Here is a 17,088-nt window from a genome sequence, read left to right as displayed (position 1 = left end):
CTTTAAATGAAAACAGGAACTTAATACATTTACAATCATCAGTTGCGTAGCACATCATTATCTCAGTTAGCATCAAGATGAGTGCCAGTATTGACTGTTTTGATTGGTTTTATAACAGGTTTACATCCGGATCAAAGATGATGAATGGAATGTCTACAGGAGATATGCTGAATTCAGAGCATTGCACATCAGGCTACGGACCAAGTTCCCTTTAGTGAACACCTTTAATTTCCCACCTAAAAAAGCTATTGGAAACAAGGTACTTATATATTGTTTTGCAAAATGAACACACACTTTAATAATTAAAGAAACAAATATTGCTGATCATTCACTGTTTAAAATATGCACACTGATATTTTCAGCATAACTTTACCAATGCAGGTAAAGCATATAAATTGAATCCATGGCACACTTAAATTAAAGTGAAAATTAGGGTAGCTTTTTAAACAGAAGTAGGATGCTAACATTTGTAGTTGCTTTGAATTTGTTTTGAAATGTTTTGGTTTTTTGTATTCCCTCTTCCATGATTAACTAAAATTAATGGACAATCAAGTTACATTCAAACCAGCGTTCTTTTAATGGATTGTTCTTCACCCAATATTTTGCAACCAGCCACTGGTATTGCAGTGCGATGGGAATTATTGCTATATAGAAAGACAGAAGAAAACAGCAGAACTTGAAAGAGATTGGGATCAATTTTGTTACAGTAATGTCACAAATGATGTCCTTTGATTTTTATCATGATGCTGATAGAGGGGTGGTGTCATACCTTCATCTGTGTAGTTGAATGACACTACTAGAATTTCTGTGGTGATGATTTATTTGCAATATTACGTTTTTTAATGCCAGGATAAAATTGATGAAAAGCTATTGGTGTAAACATTTAGCAAAGTAAATAATGACTCACTGTTGCCTGAACGAAACGTTAAAATAGAGCCTGGTGTTTTGTCCTGCAACACAGCAAAGAATGATTTCTGAGGTAAGTAACACAGATGGACGGTAACAAATTGGATAATTTGTTATCACACTGTGACGCCTTTGACAATCCACTTCTGAAACTGCATAAGAGCAAATAACATTGTGCTAATTAACTCCCACAACTCTGCTTTCAACATTGCAAATTGCTAAAACTTCGACACTGCGTATTCCGCATGAGTAGCAATGTGCATTTGATAGAAGGACTCCATGGAGTGAGTGGATAAAATGTATATCAGCAAATGGAGGAATTAGACAAATTGGGGTTGCCCTTTTGCAGAGCTTTGAAAGACAACATAAGGTGTAAAATTCTGTGATACTAGACTGGACCCTACTTGTCAAAACTAAGCTATACTGTGTGGTTAAAGTGCCCACTTTCATGAAATAGTGGGACTTTGACAGACTGAAGGAATCTTAATATAGCAATTTTATATTAGCACAGTCAAACTTCTTCATGGTGCTAGAGCGCCTAATGAACAATAACCTGTGGGGGATTCTCACAGAGCTGATGGGAAACTCATCCATGGACTGAAGAACCAGCCAGGGCTCTGTTTCGCCTCTCTGAGTATAGACCTGCAGCAACTTAATCCACTCAGACATTTTACAGACCAACATTGGGATAGCCTGGGATCATAGACCCATGGGTGGAATGTCCATAATGTATGAGCTCCCAATCAATCAGAGGACATTCCAATTGATCAGACATGCCACTGGGGAAGTGGTGACTATTGCCAGTAAGACCAGAAGCTGAGTATTATCACCAGGAGGGGTTGGTGCAAGGGAGAGTGCCACTGCTGCCATTCCCTTTCACAATGCTAGGTCCATCAACCAGGTACTTTAATGAGGAATTAATTAGGAACCAGAAAGCAGCAACACATGGGTTTGTTTATTCTATTCTGTGCATTGTAAGGCCCCACACCATGCTGGGTGCAGACCAGCACTGGCAGGATAAGACCTTTAGGTAGGCATTAATGTCCCATTTGAGGAATTCAACTGGTGGCAGGGCTGGATGGCCGTCCATGAGCCTTCTCTCCAAGGATATTATTTGGGTGGGACTAGGTCCAAACTGAAGTTCTGAGGAAGGGTCACTAGACCCAAAACATGAACTCTGTTTTCTCTTCATTTATACTGCCAGAACTGCTGAGCTTTTTCCAGCAATTTCTGTTTTTATTTCTGGGTCCAAACTCCTGTTGATTAAATGATTTTCCCACACCAAAGTCACCTTGGTAAGGCAATGAGATCTGCCCTTAGTCTTCTCAAACTAGCACTTCTGCCATTTACCAGGTACTCTAAGTATAGTCTTCGAAAGATTTGTGTAAAGGGTATTAACCAGCCACTGAATGTAACATTGACTGCATTCCAGAGAAAAATTGAAGATAGATTCTGCCAATCAGGCAAGGAGCTGGATAAAGAATGCCAATATTAAGCAGCGAATGAACGCATATGTGTGAATGATGCATTTAGCATGCTTGATTTATGACTTAAATAAATCTAAATAATCCTCATTATCATCACTAAGAAAGTGCATTGAGGAAAACCTTTTTTTAGCATATTCCTTTAAAAAAATTCTGTTTGCGTATGCTTAAGATGTCACACAATATTTGATGCACGTTTCTCTTTTGGTTTTCCCTACCATATCCTGGTTGCCACGATGCTCGATAATCAGCTTCATGTCAACCATCATTTTGGATTTGCTGCGTGGTTTTGCTGCTAGATGCTCTCCTCATTTGACTAGGACAATACACATGGGCTCGGCTGCACCAGTGGCTGGGTACTTTTGCAGTCAACAAATCCTGGAATGTGACTTGAACCGAGGGACATTCCTGCTCAGAGGCAGGAGAGCTACTCATCTGGTGACTGTAGGTCCTAACATATATTACATATCTTCTTTCAAAAAGAGACAAAATAGACATTGTCATTTATAACCCATATATTATATAGAACACAATATCTACAATATAATTAAACTTTGTATTAATTGTTCATTCAGTTCGACTTCATAGCATGAGAAAGGCTCACATCTAAGCTTGAAAAGCAGGATGTTATAATGATGCTATTCTTGAAAAACAGCACATCCTCTGACCTAGTTTCTGTTGTTGTAAAGGCTTCATATACGTGTGCAGATTCTGTCTGTCATATTTCTGATTTCAGATAAATGAAAGACAGGAATTGGAATATTAATGAAAACTATGTCCTGAACCAGAGTGTGTATGAGACATAATGGATGGCAAATTCTTAATTAATGTCTTCCATGTAGAAGCCGGTGTGTCAACTGTGATTCAGTGGCCGCAATCTAAGCTCTGCGTAGAAGGCTGTGACGGAGTCCACACCATGACAACTTGACCATAGAAATCCAAACACACATTCTGAAAAAATGCTGCACTATATGAGGTGCAGTTTTTCACATTAGCATTAAACTGAGGCCCCATCCTCCCTCTCAGGTGGATGTAAAAGATCCCAAGGAATTACATTAAAGTAGAGCAGGGGAGTTATTGCCCAGTATCCTGGCCAAGATTTGTCCCTTGGTCAGCATCACAGTAAAAGAAACTATCTGATGATTCCCACGTTGTTGTATTGTGAGAGTTTGCTCTGTGAAAATTAGCGGCTACATTTCCTACAATGTAAAGTACTTCAATGTCTTGAAGTACTTTGTGATGTCCTATGATTGAGAAGGGTACTATATAATTGCAAAGTCATCATTAAATTTGAAGCCAAACCTGGCCAGCAGTCAATCTTTGGTTACATCTTCCATGTGTTCTTATTGATTGACTTTGTGGATGTGGAGATGCAGATTCCAAAAAGCAGCCAAATAATATACATTCTATATTACCATGTTATGAGGTTCTCTTGCTACACTGCTCCTCAAGTTGAAACATAAATTAAATTATTTTGCCTGGTTCTTGTATGGCCAATCATATGCTCTTTCTAAGACTTAATATAAAAAGATCATTAGTGGAGTTTCTTTAGTAAAGACAAAACTATTGATTTATAATGCAACAAAACTAATTAAATAAAGGTACAAAACTAGTAAATGCATTCAGTTTGTAACTTGGAAAATGTAAATGTTTACCTTTGGAAATAGGTTAAATCGGTGCATGCATGACACATACGTTTACTGGGCCGAGATGAAAGAAATTGATTTCTCTCCACAGCCATTGATTTTGTGGGAAAATAATATTTTGGTCAATAAGTCTCAGATCTTGAAGGTTTGAGATGTTCAGATGGATGTGGGTCTGACATCTGGCATGAATAGCTGGATGTCAACATGATTAGCAGTTTCTTTGGGATCTTGGCAGATACAGCTTGCTGAGGAAACATAGCACTGAGAAGTCTTCCAGTCACTGTTAAAGAGGAGAGTTAGGTTTCAGACTGGATTCATCAGAAAGGTGTTTCAGAAACAGGAAACATATGAGCATATGAATTAGGTGCATAAGTTGGCCATTTGGCCTCCCGAGTCTGCTACACCAATGAATACAGTTGTGGTTGGTCTGATTGCTTTGTATTTCCACTTATCCCAGAAACTTATCACTGCAACAAAAACTACTGTTAGTGAATGAGTATAAGGAAAGGAGGAAAGATAGGTAGAATGATAGCTTGTGTATAATGGCAAATAGGAAAATAAATAGGGAGGCAGGGATGATTCTGCAGGTGGCTTAGGGGCTAATAAGATTAGTTCATGGGGTATGGGAGGGAGCCAGGTCAGGTCCAAAGCAAGGAGAGGTGTTGGTGAGGAGTCAGGTTCAAGGAGGTGTAGGGAGCTAGTTTGGGGAGGTGGTGGTGTCAAGTCAGGCCTCGAGGGAGGCATCAATGGTCAGTTCATGTTAAGTCCTGTCTGTGGGGTGGGTGGCAGTGGAGTAGGGTCAGGTGTCATGTGGAACCTGAACCATAAGATATAGGAGTAGAAATAGGCCCAACAACTAATCTAGTCTGCTCCACTTGGAGTAAGTGGTATGGTGATAGAGCTCAGGTGCCCACAAGGTCTGTGTCAGCGTGAGGGATTAGGAACTAAGCATGGTGAGTGAGGTTGGGTTTGGATCAGGCATACAGTTAGCCAGGAGTTGTAACTGGTTTTTATTCCATTCCTACATTTTCTGGCTGACTATTCAGTTGAGTAAGTGAGAACTGTCCAAAGTCTTCAGTTTTAACTCAGAGTTGAGTAATTTTCTGGATGGTGTGTTCCAGATTCCAGCTAATTGTCCATTGCATGTATAAATTCCTTGGGCAATTACTGTGTGGCCGTTGCAGCAAACCTTCCAAAGGATTTCACTGCACAGCGGTCAGAATACATCAGGTCTCTGACTATCCAGAAACTGGCAGATGTGTGCCATAATAATTTCCCAAGAAGCAGTGCCACAGAGATCCATTACTGTGCTGCTTCTGGTCTGTCAGTATGCATGACCAGTGTGCTTTAGATTGAAAGCCATGAAGATGTAATATCACAAGTTTGCATTGTAAAATAATTTTAATTGAAAGGACTCATCATTGCTTTGAAATAAATCCTGTAAAGTACTTCGCACACCATGCTCAGTCAGTGCTCAAAGGGAACTTAGCGGAGCTATAATTTCTTATTTATTCCTCTTTCAGTACATTGACATTCCAGTGGCATATTCTTCTTCATTCCAAGCCTTAGATAATGTTAGCAATCTCCCACTTACCCCTTCGCCTTGTGTGTTTGAAGTCTATGGTTAAGAGCAAATTAAAGGCTTTTTTTCTGTGAATAATCACAAGCATCAGTGTGCTTCATCAATTGCTCTTAAAACAAAGCAAATTAAAGTAATTATTCTAGGCTTTCAGAAGCTAGCTGAAATATTGCATTTTGAGTCATCTTTAAGTGGAATATTGAAGAGAAAAGCTGTTTCAAAATTATCATAGTTTAAACCTCTTGATTACAGGTATGTAAGAAATTAAATCTCCCCTAGATTACTATTTCGCATATGGCACTGTAATCTAAATAGTCAGGAACTCGAACAGTGTAAATTCAAATGTTTTTCACATCAGGTGTTGAAATTTAATTCAGTAAAGTTAGTGATTAGTGGATGAGCACCAGGTAAATGATCATGAAAACTTATGGACAGTTGTGAAGAATTAACTGTTTGCGTATCTTCCTCAGGAAAGGATAAGAGGTCTCGCCTGTTAAGCATGTTGAAATGCCTGGCACTGTTTCTGATGGGTACATAAATATCTGAAAGTCAGTTAGCTGCCACCTTGGTAGCAGATTTACTGGGCAGGGAATCAAACAGGGAAGATTGCACCCATAAATTGGTCAGCCAACCCTATGTTTGTGGCCATGTGTCAGGACTAATTTTATCCCCTGATGTTTTTAGAGACTGTGATTTGATATCTTGATTTCGTTTGGTGAAAGTAACATCTCGTTAATGTGTGTTTTAAATCATTTTTCAATTTATTGAAGGAAAAGAACAGGAGGGGACTGTTGAGTTAACAAGGTTTCCTCCAACAGTAGAGAGCTCTAACATGGCATTGTAATTTTGATTTAAAGAAAAACCGATGACAAAACAATAGCTATCAGGTTACTGTTGGAGGTTCTCAAGTGTGTATGTTCACATGCTGAACCTCAAGCTCCAAATTACTTGGCCAGAGAGATACACTGCACTTTTAAACATTGCCAATTTTCCTCTTGCCAAAGGCTGAGAATTGTCAGGAAAAGAACAAAAGAGAAAGTATTTCTCATGAAAGAGACTGGATATTGGTGTGTGATATTCCTCACCTCCTTGCTGATAGAACTATCCTGCTCTATCAAGCTCTTGCAGCGCGAATAGTAAATGGAGGATAATGTTAATCTTGACTCTCGATTACAGATTGGATAAAGAGTAGTTAAAGGGGAATTATTCCTTGCTGTTGCGAGCTCCTTGTTCTGCAGCGTTGTTAAGAACATGGTAAAATTGCTGACATCTACCATAAGTGAATAACCGTGACAAACCTCCAAGTCCCTTTCTTACTTAGTGCCGTTGACTGTTATATCCTCAACAGAGATAAAGACAAATTAGACTTGGTTTGGTTTTGTTCAAGCATTGCCTTTTACCCAGGAGTAAAATTACTATTAACAAATGTGACTTCAAACATTGATAAAATGCCAAACATTTGTATCAGCAACAAAATTGATGACATGGCATTGAGATCACTTATTAAAACTGCCTCAGTGTATGTGATAGGATAGGTTAATTTGAAAACAGCAGCATTCAGATAGCGGTCTCGAAGGTATATTGGCTTCTGAGAAATTGTCTTGTTAGTGGCTGCGGAGAAGAGAGAAATACAATTCAGTCATGACAATTACACTGAATATCAGTAGTCACCAAATAGATCCACAAGGTTTAAAAAATGGTTTTAGTGAGTAGTATACCAGAAAAAAAATCATTCTGGGACTTGAAACAGGACAAAGGCCCAGAATAAAGAACCTTTTCAAATCTGGGGCTTTTTAAGGCTGTAACTAAGACCTAAAAACCATTGTATCAAATAACTTAGTGATTTATTTCACCTTCCTCTGGTTTCAGAAAACTGGAGTTTGAATTCCAACCTCTAACTCTCCTGGGTATTTTATACAATCATATCTCATGCAGTACATACTGTTGGTAATACTTAATGTTCAAATTTCCCCAGCTATATTTTGATACTGTAAATTTGCTAGAAACAGTTGTAAGCAGTCACATTCGTTAAGGTGTGGCACCAAATTTCATTGTTGTGACAATAGTAACCTTGTTGGGTAATCATGGCAATTAGCGTAATAATACAGTGTAATTCTTCCATTTTGTGCAGGAGTTTTTGGCTTCATATTCTCCACTGAATATATAATACAGATTGATCCAAAAAAGAAGAATGGCTTATAAAAGATTCAATTGAGTGATTGGCTTCCTTAAAGAAAAATCTGTATGGAAAGAAAACTAAATCTGGTCTCAAAATTTATATAGCCATGAGGCAGAAACAATGACAAGGAACAGGGATTTATTTGACAAGTAACTGTATCTCAAATGAATAATAATAGGGAGAAACAATTTCTGAATATAATATATATTTGCCAAACTTTTTGCACTTTTTATTCCCGTATGGAAAGGGTAGAAAACAGTTATGTTTTCCACACATAGAAAGGTCCATATTGTGTGGGTGCTTCAGACCTGGTAATGTATTCTTGCACACGAGTCTTGGAAATGGGCTCTCGGTTAATGTTTGCACTTTGGTTGCTTGTACCAAGTTTCTTGCTGCTGCTGTGGAGGTGAGTTTGGCTTCCAGGTGGCATCCGCTTCTAGCACGGATTCATGGAGGTGACAGTGGAAGTGAGTTTGGGCCCAGTGCAAAGCCTGGTGCAATCAGCAGCAGCTGCAAAGGCACGGTGGGCCTGAGGCAGACTTGTGGCGGCTGAACTGAGTTTGGGCTGGTTTGGTACCCATCAGCATTTGGATTGGTGAGATCTGTCAAGGACTGTTAGTGACAAGGACATTGGACATTACCATCACAGAATCCCTACAGTGCATATCAAAGACCCTCTGAAGAGTATCTCACAGTATCCCCGTAACTATCATTAACATGCCTAGCTTGTGCATCCCTAAACACTACGGGGCAATTTACCATGGCCAACCCACCCAACCTGCACATCTTGGGACTGTGAGAAGGAACCAGAGGACAGGCTGGAAACCCAAGGGGAGAATGTGCAAACTCCACACAGAAAGCTCCTCAAGGCTGGAATCAAACCTGGGTCTCTGACATTGTGAGGCAACAGTGCTAACCACTGTGCCCCGACTGGTAATCCAGAGACCCAGGTAATGCTTTGGGTCCCAGTTTGTATTTCACCTTGGCAGATGGTGCTATTTGAATTTTGAAGAATCCTGAATTAGAAGTCTGATGATGAAAGACTATAGCTGATTGTTGTAAAAACCCATCTGGTTCACCAGTGTCCTTTAGGAAATGAACTTGCTGTCTTTAGCTGGTCTGGCATACATGTAACTCCAGACCCAAGCAGTTCCTCTTAAATGCTTTCTGAACTGGCCTGACCCAAAAGAGGTGACAGAACGTTCCAGAGGGAGTTGTCTTAAAATGTCATGCCATCAGGTTATATGTGGTCAATGAATTGAATACCATGAACTTTGCTGGACTTTAGAAGAGTGAAGAAACAACTCAATTAAACATATAAGATTCTGAGTGGTCTTGACAGAACGGCCAGTAATCACAAGGTCAATAAATTATAGTGCCACTTCCACAAAACAAACAAAAATGAACTAATTCCCAGTTTTTCTGGTTATTTAACGGACGATACTGACATTCAGTTACATCCTATAGTACTTCATGAACCACTTCTACCTGTGTTCATGAAGTGATTCAATACCTTACTTGTTTTCACTCCTGGTAGTCGCAACTTCCTCTGATAATTAGGAAGCAAACATAAGTAACCCAGCTAGCCTTGGTGATTAGTTTCACTCTCTTCCATCCTTTTGCTCAGCATGTTAAAATAACAAACTTGCTGTTTTTAAAAAAGAATCCACAGTACAAAGTAAGAATTTTGCACATGGTGTGCTCACACATCCTCTACAATGAACCATACACTGAGATTGTTGCTTACTATAGCTGAAGTTCTGATGATTATTATTTAGCTTAAAGTTTTTAGCATATACTCGCTGTGTGTTGAGGATCAAATATTATTGATTGAAACAAGCTTATAAAAATGAACATAAGGTCATACGATATCAGGGAAGAATTAGACCATTCAGCCTTTCAAATCTGCACTGCCATTTCTCAGTCAAATTCTCTTGTCTTCTTCCAATAACCCTTGATTCCCTCACCCGTCAAGAACCCATCTATCTCTGTCTGACATACATTAAATAAGTTGGCGTCCCAGCTCTTCACAGCAATGAGTTCTAAGAATCAACCACAGTCTAGCTGAAGAAATTCCTCCTTATCTCAGTTCTAAAGGGTCATCCCTTTACTCTGAAGCTATGCCATCTGGTTTTAGTCTGTCCTACCAGTGAAGAGTCTTCTCCATGTCCATTCTACCCAAGCCTTTCCGTGTTCTGAGGTTTCAGTCAGATCCCCTCTCATTCTTCTAAACTCCACTGAGTAAAGCCTTAGAATCATCAACCACTCCTCATATGAGAAGCCCTTCATTCCTGGGATCATTCTTGTCAATCTCTCTGGGCCCCTTCCAATGCTAGCATATTCTTCCTCAGATACAGGGACCAAAACTGCTCACAATATTCCAAATGCAGTCTGACCAGACCCCTATACGCCTCAGCAGGTAATCTCTGCTGTTGTATTCTAGGCCTCTCAAAATGAATGCGAACACTGCATTTGCCTTCCTGTCAACTGGACCTGCATGTTAACTTTAAGAGAATCTTGAACAAGAACTCCCCAGTCCCTTTGTCCTTCAAATTTCTGAAGCATTCCCTGTTTATAAAATTGTCTATGCCTTGATTCTCCCTGACAAAGTACATAACTTTACACTTTCCCACATTGTATTCCATCTGCCGCTTCTTTGCTCACTGTCCTGGCCTGTCCAAATCTTTCTGCAACTTCCCCACATCATCAACACTACATGTCCCTCCACCTATCTATGTCTCATCTGCGAGCCTAGGAACAATGCCCTGAGTTCCTTCATCCACATTGTTAATGTATAATGTGATTGGCTATGGCCCCAACACTAACCCCTGCAGAACTCCACTAGTCACTGGCTGCCATTCTGAAAAAGACCCCTTTATCCCTACTGTCTGCCTTCTGCTAGTCAGACAGACGTCTATCCATGCCAGTACCTTGCCCCTAACATCATGGGCTGTTACCTTATTTAGCAGCCTCCTGTGTGGCACCTTGTTTAGGGCCTTCTGGAAAATCAAGTAGATAACGTCCACTGGCTCTCCTTTATCTAACTTCCTTGATACCTCCTCAAACAACTTTAACTGATTTATCAGGCATGACCGCCCTTCTACGAATCTGTGCTGATTCAGCCCTATTGTACCATGCACTTCCAAGTACTTAGCAAGCTCGTCCTTGATAATGGACTCTAAAATCTTACGAGGTGATCAGTGAGCAAGGTGAGGCTAACTGGCCTATAGTTTCCTGAATTCTGCTTCCCTCCCTTCTTAAACAAGGGTGTGAAATTAGCCATTTTCCTGTCCTTTGGGACGTTCCCTGGCTCCACTATTTCCTGAAAGATCACCAGCAATGCATCTACAATCTCCTCAGTTACACCCGTAAAACTCCATGATGTCGTCGATCTGGTCTTGGTGATTTATCCACCTTCTTTTCAGCTTTCCAGAACCTTCACCTCCCTAATGTGTTACAAAGCTTGAAGCTCAGACTCCAGCTCATCAAGCAAAGAGTTCCTCAAGCATCCAACACTACAGATATGATCACTGTGATGGGTCCACCAGCTCCCACATCATACATTTCCAACACATCATGTGGCCCAGCATCTTTATTTGAACTAGTTAGTTCTTAATTTGATTTTTAAAAATTTTGTACTGGTCTTTTAGTTGTAACCTGTAAATATTTCCCTTATTTACTGTCAATCTGAAAATAACCTATAATAATTGGGGCGGCATGGTGGCTCAGTGGTTAGCACTGCAGCCTCACAGCACCAGGGACCCAGGTTCGATTCCAGCCTCAGGTAACTGTCTGTGCAGAGTTTGCACGTTCTCCCCGTGTCTGCATGGGTTTCCCCTGGGTGCTCCGGTTTCCTCCCACAGTCTAAAGATGTGCGGGCTAGGTGGATCGGCCATGCTAAATTGCCCGTAGTGTTCAGGGGTGTGTGATTTAAAGGGGGTTGGGTCTGGGTGGAATGCTTCAAGGGGCGGTGTGGACTTGTTGGGCCGAAGGGCCTGTTTCCACACTATAGGGAATCTAATAGTCAAATTAGCTGTCACCAATGAACTGATGGTTTGCCTGTGATTGTGCTGGGTTCCTGATTCTAGGCTTCGATTTTTTATCCTGTCAAACCTTACAAACTGTGAGCCAAAACAAAGCACCTCTTCCCCTCTGCTTGGAATTCCCATAACTGCCTCCACCATCCCTGGACTAAATACTCATTAGGCTATGTCTCATTCAGGTTGTGAACTCATCTTCCTGAACAGGCAAAGTTTCCTGCATTGTATTTATACACTATTTTCTTATCTGTATCAAAGTTTTTGAAAGCAATTGGATTTGCTTATTAAAAGGTAGGGTCTTAAGTACAAAATGACTCTCTGCAAGAAGTTCAGAGCGGACTTGGGTGAACTATTTGCATGTGTAAGAGAGTTTAAGGCCTCTTTGTTATTGGATAATAGCTTAAAAATCAGACTGAAGTATTTTTATTGAAGAACAATAGACTTGGCATGAGAATGTCTGTAGTTCATACTAAATGCATTAATATAATATAAATAAGATAAAAAGGAATTGGTCAACACATCTCACAGTGCCTTAATGTATTACCACCACCTTAGTCTTTGTTCACATCTTATTATTTAGAGACAAAAATTCAGGTTTTACAACTATTGAAACAATTGTTAAGTCTAAAAGAAATTCCTCAATAACCATTTGATGTTTCATTCACTCCATCCCTTGATTTTTTTCCACTTATCCTTCTTGTCCTGTAAGTAATCACTTTCAGTTCATTCTAACTTGGTTTCTGCCTAGTGCCAAATTCTAGTGAATATTTTTAATAATGAGCCTGCCTTGTACTTGACTACATAATGTTTAATGTGAACATGAGGTTTCAGAAGTGGGAAAAGTTTGATTATTTATTTGTTGAGATGTGTTATTGACAAATATAAATATGTAAATATATTTTTAGAGATTGCTTCTAATGCACTATTTTTCAGTTATTTGGCAAATGCAAGTTGACCAGTGAAACTGTTGCAGGGACAACAGTTGGTAATGTGCAGCATTGTTGGCTTCCTGTACATTGGGGAAACCAAGCGGAGGCTTGGGGACCGCTTTGCAGAACACCTCCGCTCGGTTCGCAATAAACAACTGCACCTCCCAGTCGCAAACCATTTCCACTCCCCCTCCCATTCTTTAGATGACATGTCCATCATGGGCCTCCTGCAGGGCCACAATGATGCCACCCGAAGGTTGCAGGAACAGCAACTCATATTCCGCTTGGGAACCCTGCAGCCCAATGGTATCAATGTGGACTTCACCAGCTTCAAAATCTCCCCTTGCCCCACCGCATCCCAAAACCAGCCCAGTTCATCCCCTCCCCCCACTGCACCACACAACCAGCCCAGCTCTTCCCCTCCACCCACTCCATCCCAAAACCAGTCCAGCCTGTCTCGGCCTCCCTAACTTGTTCTTCCTCTCACCCATCCCTTCCTCCCACCCCAAGCCGCACCTCCATGTCCTACCTACTAACCTCATCCCACCTCCTTGACCTGTCCGTCTTCCCTGGACTGACCTATCCCCTCCCCACCTCCCCACCTATACTCTCCTCTCCATCTATCTTCTTTTCTCTCCATCTTCAGTCCACCACCCCCTCTCTCCCTATTTATTCCAGAACCCTCACCCCCATCCCCCTCTCTGATGAAGGGTCTAGGCCCGAAACGTCAGCTTTTGTGCTCCTGAGATGCTGCTTGGCCTGCTGTGTTCATCCAGCTTCACACTTTGTTATCTAACCTACCTGATGACCAACAAGTCTAGAACCAGGGGTCACAGTCTAAGGTTACAGGGTTAGGCCATGTAGGACTGAGATGAGGAGAAGTTTCTTCACCAAAAAGTGGTGAGCCTGTGAAATTTTTTGCCAAATAAAGTGGTTGAGATGAAAACATTAAATGTTTTCAACAAAGAATTAGATATAGTTCTTCAAGCCAAAGATATGAAAGGGTATGGGGAGAAAGCAAGAGAAGAGTACTGAGTTGGGTGCTCAGTCATGATCACGCAATGGTGGAACAGGCTTGAAGAGCCGAATGGCCTACTCCTGTTTCTATTTTCTTTGTTTCAATGTAACCAGCAGGTGGGTTTTCCCTGTCAGCCCATTTCACTTCTGAATGTGGCTCCACTTAGCTGCCAGTGGGAATGGATTGTATGGCCTCTTCTATTAGAGGCATTGTGATGTACAGCGTGGAAATAAACCCTTCAGTCCAACTCGTCCATGCCGACCAGATATCCTAAACTAATATGGGCCAGCATTTGGCCCTATCCCCCTCAACCCTTTCCATTATTATACCCCACCAGATGCCTTTTAAATGTTGTAATTGTACCAGCCACCACCGCCCCTTCTGGCAGCTCATTTCCATCAACACACCACTGTCCGAGTGAAAAAGTTGCCACAGAGGTTCTTTTTAATTCTTTCCCCTCTCTCCTTAAACCTATGCCCCTCTAGTTTTGAAGTCCACTACCCTGCAGAAAATACCTTAGCTATTCACTGTATCTCATGATTTTATAAACTTCTACAAGGTTACCCCTCAGCTGGTGACGCTGCAGAGAAAATAGCCCCAGCCTATTCAGCCTCTCCTTATAGTTCAAATGCTCCAACTCTGGTAACATCCAGAGATTGGGAGGTGCAGTTGTTTACTGCGAACCGAGCTTAGGTGTTCTGCAAAGCGGCCCCCAAGCCTCTGTTTGGTTTCCCCAATGTAGAGGAAGCCACACTGTGTACAGCGGATGCAGTATACCACATTGGCAGATGTGCAGGTGAACATCTGCTTGATGTGGAAAGTCATCTTGGGGTCTGGGATGGGGGTGAGGGAGGAGGTGTAGCACTTCCTGCGGTTGCAGGGGCAAGTGCCGGGTGTGGTGGGGTTGGAGGGGACTGTGGAGCGGACAAGGGAGTCACGGAGAGAGTGGTCTCTCCGGAAGGCAGACAGGGGTGGGGATGGAAAAATGTCTTGGGTGGTGGGGTTGGATTGTAGATGGCAGACGTGTCGGAGGATGATGCGTTGTATCCGGAGGTTGGTGGGGTGGTATGTGAGGACTGGGGCATTCTCTTTGGGCGGTTATTGCGAGGGCGGGGTGTGAGGGATGAGGTGCAGGAAATGCAGGAGACACAGTCGAGGGCGTTCTCGACCACTGCAGGGTGGAAGTTGCGGCCCCTCTTCCCATTCCTTAGATGACATGTCCACCCCGGGCCTCCTGCAGTGCCACAATGATGCCACCCGTAGGTTGCAGGAACAGCAACTCATATTCCACTTGGGAACCCTGCAGCCCAATGGTATCAATGTGGATTTCACCAGCTTTAAAATCTCCCCTCCCCCCACTGCATCCCAAAACCAGCCCAGCTCATCCCAGCCTGCCTAATCTGTTCTTCCTCTCACCTATCCTCCCCTCCCACCTCAAGCTGCACCTCCGTTTCCTACTTCCTACCCTCATCCCGCCCCCTTGACCTGCCCGTCCTCCCCAGACTGACCTATCCCCTCCCTACCTCCCTACCCATACTCTCCTCTGCACCTATCTTCTCCTCTATCTTCAGTCTGCCTCCCCCTCTCTCCCTATTTATTTCAGAACCCTCTCCCCATCCCCCTTTTCTGATGAAGGGTCTAGGCCCAAAATGTCAGCTTTTGTGCTCCTAAGATGCTGCTTGGCCTGCTGTGTTCGTCTAGCCCCACACTTTGTTATCTTGGATTCTCCAGTATCTGCAGCTCCCATTATCTCTGATCTCCAAGGTCTCTTTGTTCAGCAACACTCCCCAGGACCTTACCATTAAGTGTATAAGTCCTATTCTGATTTGCCTTTCCAAAATGCTGCACCTCACATTTATCTGAGTTACACTCCATCTATAACCAATTGCACCCATCACCTTGAGACAGGAACTGGCAGTGCTAGTGTCTGAGATAACAAGGTGTGGAGCTGGATGAACACAGCAGGCCAGGCAGCATCAGAGGAGCAGGAAAGCTGACACTTTGGGTCTGGACCCTTCTTTAGAAGAACACACCCATCACTTTGCCCACTCCGTGAAGCTGCATTTAATTTTGTCCAAAGTGTATGAATAAAAACCAATGCATTTGTAAAAGGCAGCAGGTATAGTATTGTGATCCCCATTAGAAAATGCCACATAGAATATGCAACTTAAATAATACCACTATAAAAGGAGACTGTAACTATTTTTGGTGAAATAGTGAACGCTAAGAGATTTTTTTGGATTAGATTAGATTCCCTACAGTGTGGGAACATGTGGGAGGAAACTGGAGCACCTGGAGGAAACCCACGCAGACACAGGGAGAATGTGCAAGCTCCACACAGGCAGTCGCCCGAAGCTGGAATTGAACCCAGGTCCCAGACGCTGTGAGGCTGCAGTGCTAACCACTGAGCCACCGTGCCATACCAAATTTTTCAAATTAACATGTCAGAAACTGGATTTATTATTACAGTATTAGCATTTCTAAATTAATTCATGGGATGTGAGTCCCTTTGGCTGGGTTGAATACTTAAGGATTTTGATGGTGTGTATGAGGGAAATCTCTTTCTGTCAATGACAGGGGCTCATTTGAATGCCATCATTAAAAATATGAGCAGAAATTACATTACTCAAAAAATTGTTTAAGATGGAAAGATTGTTCACTAGTAGTAATTAGGACTGAGACTGTTGCACCCTTTCAGAAAAACATGGGTAAATAGAGGAAGAAACAGATAGCCAAGGAGAAAATGTAGAGTGCAGACATGCTAAGCCAAATGCCTTCCGTCTTGTTTCAACCTCGCATGATTCTAAAGCAAGTAAGCAACAGCAAAAACCAAACAGCATGTTTACAACCAAATGTTTCTGGTTAAATATGGGAAATAACACAGATTAAAAACATGTTTGCTTTAAAGTTCAAAATAAAATTGGACCTGGCCTAAGCATTCCTTACAAGAATTTTAATTGACATTTTGTCAAATGCCAGTTCTCAACGGACTTATTGATGAGTTAAGTAGAAAATTGGTCAGCTGCGTTAATGTTGTAAGACAAATCCTTTGAAGCTCAAACAGCAACAGAGGAAATCTAGCTTTAAAGCATAAATAAAGCTGCCAACTGTACTGACACTTAAGAACACAGACTTCTGCAGTGTAAATAAACATTACTCCAAATCCATTTATCATCATGTTACAAACCCATTTGTCTTAACTACTTATCTGAACAAAAACAAACAGACAAAAAGAAAGATTAATGTAAGCAAACAAACCTTTGTGACTCTTCCAACATATCGGATGCCAAACTTGATGGTGACTGCT

General features: G+C 41.7%; 1 protein-coding gene across 2 annotated transcripts in view; it reads left to right on the top strand.

Moving 5' to 3' along the window:
• snx29 (sorting nexin 29) overlaps positions 1–17,088 on the top strand; it is a 443,022-nt gene that overhangs the window by 383,528 nt on the left and 42,406 nt on the right. For both annotated transcript variants that reach the window (XM_059654177.1, XM_059654176.1), the window contains one exon: positions 119–259. In XM_059654177.1, the coding sequence (XP_059510160.1) occupies positions 119–259 (141 nt within the window). The remainder of the gene's footprint in view (positions 1–118; positions 260–17,088) is intronic.

This window comes from Stegostoma tigrinum, chromosome 23 (assembly GCF_030684315.1).
Source record: "Stegostoma tigrinum isolate sSteTig4 chromosome 23, sSteTig4.hap1, whole genome shotgun sequence".
In the NCBI taxonomy this organism is placed as follows: Eukaryota; Metazoa; Chordata; class Chondrichthyes; order Orectolobiformes; family Stegostomatidae; genus Stegostoma; species Stegostoma tigrinum.
This window is presented reverse-complemented; position numbering and strand designations above follow the sequence as displayed.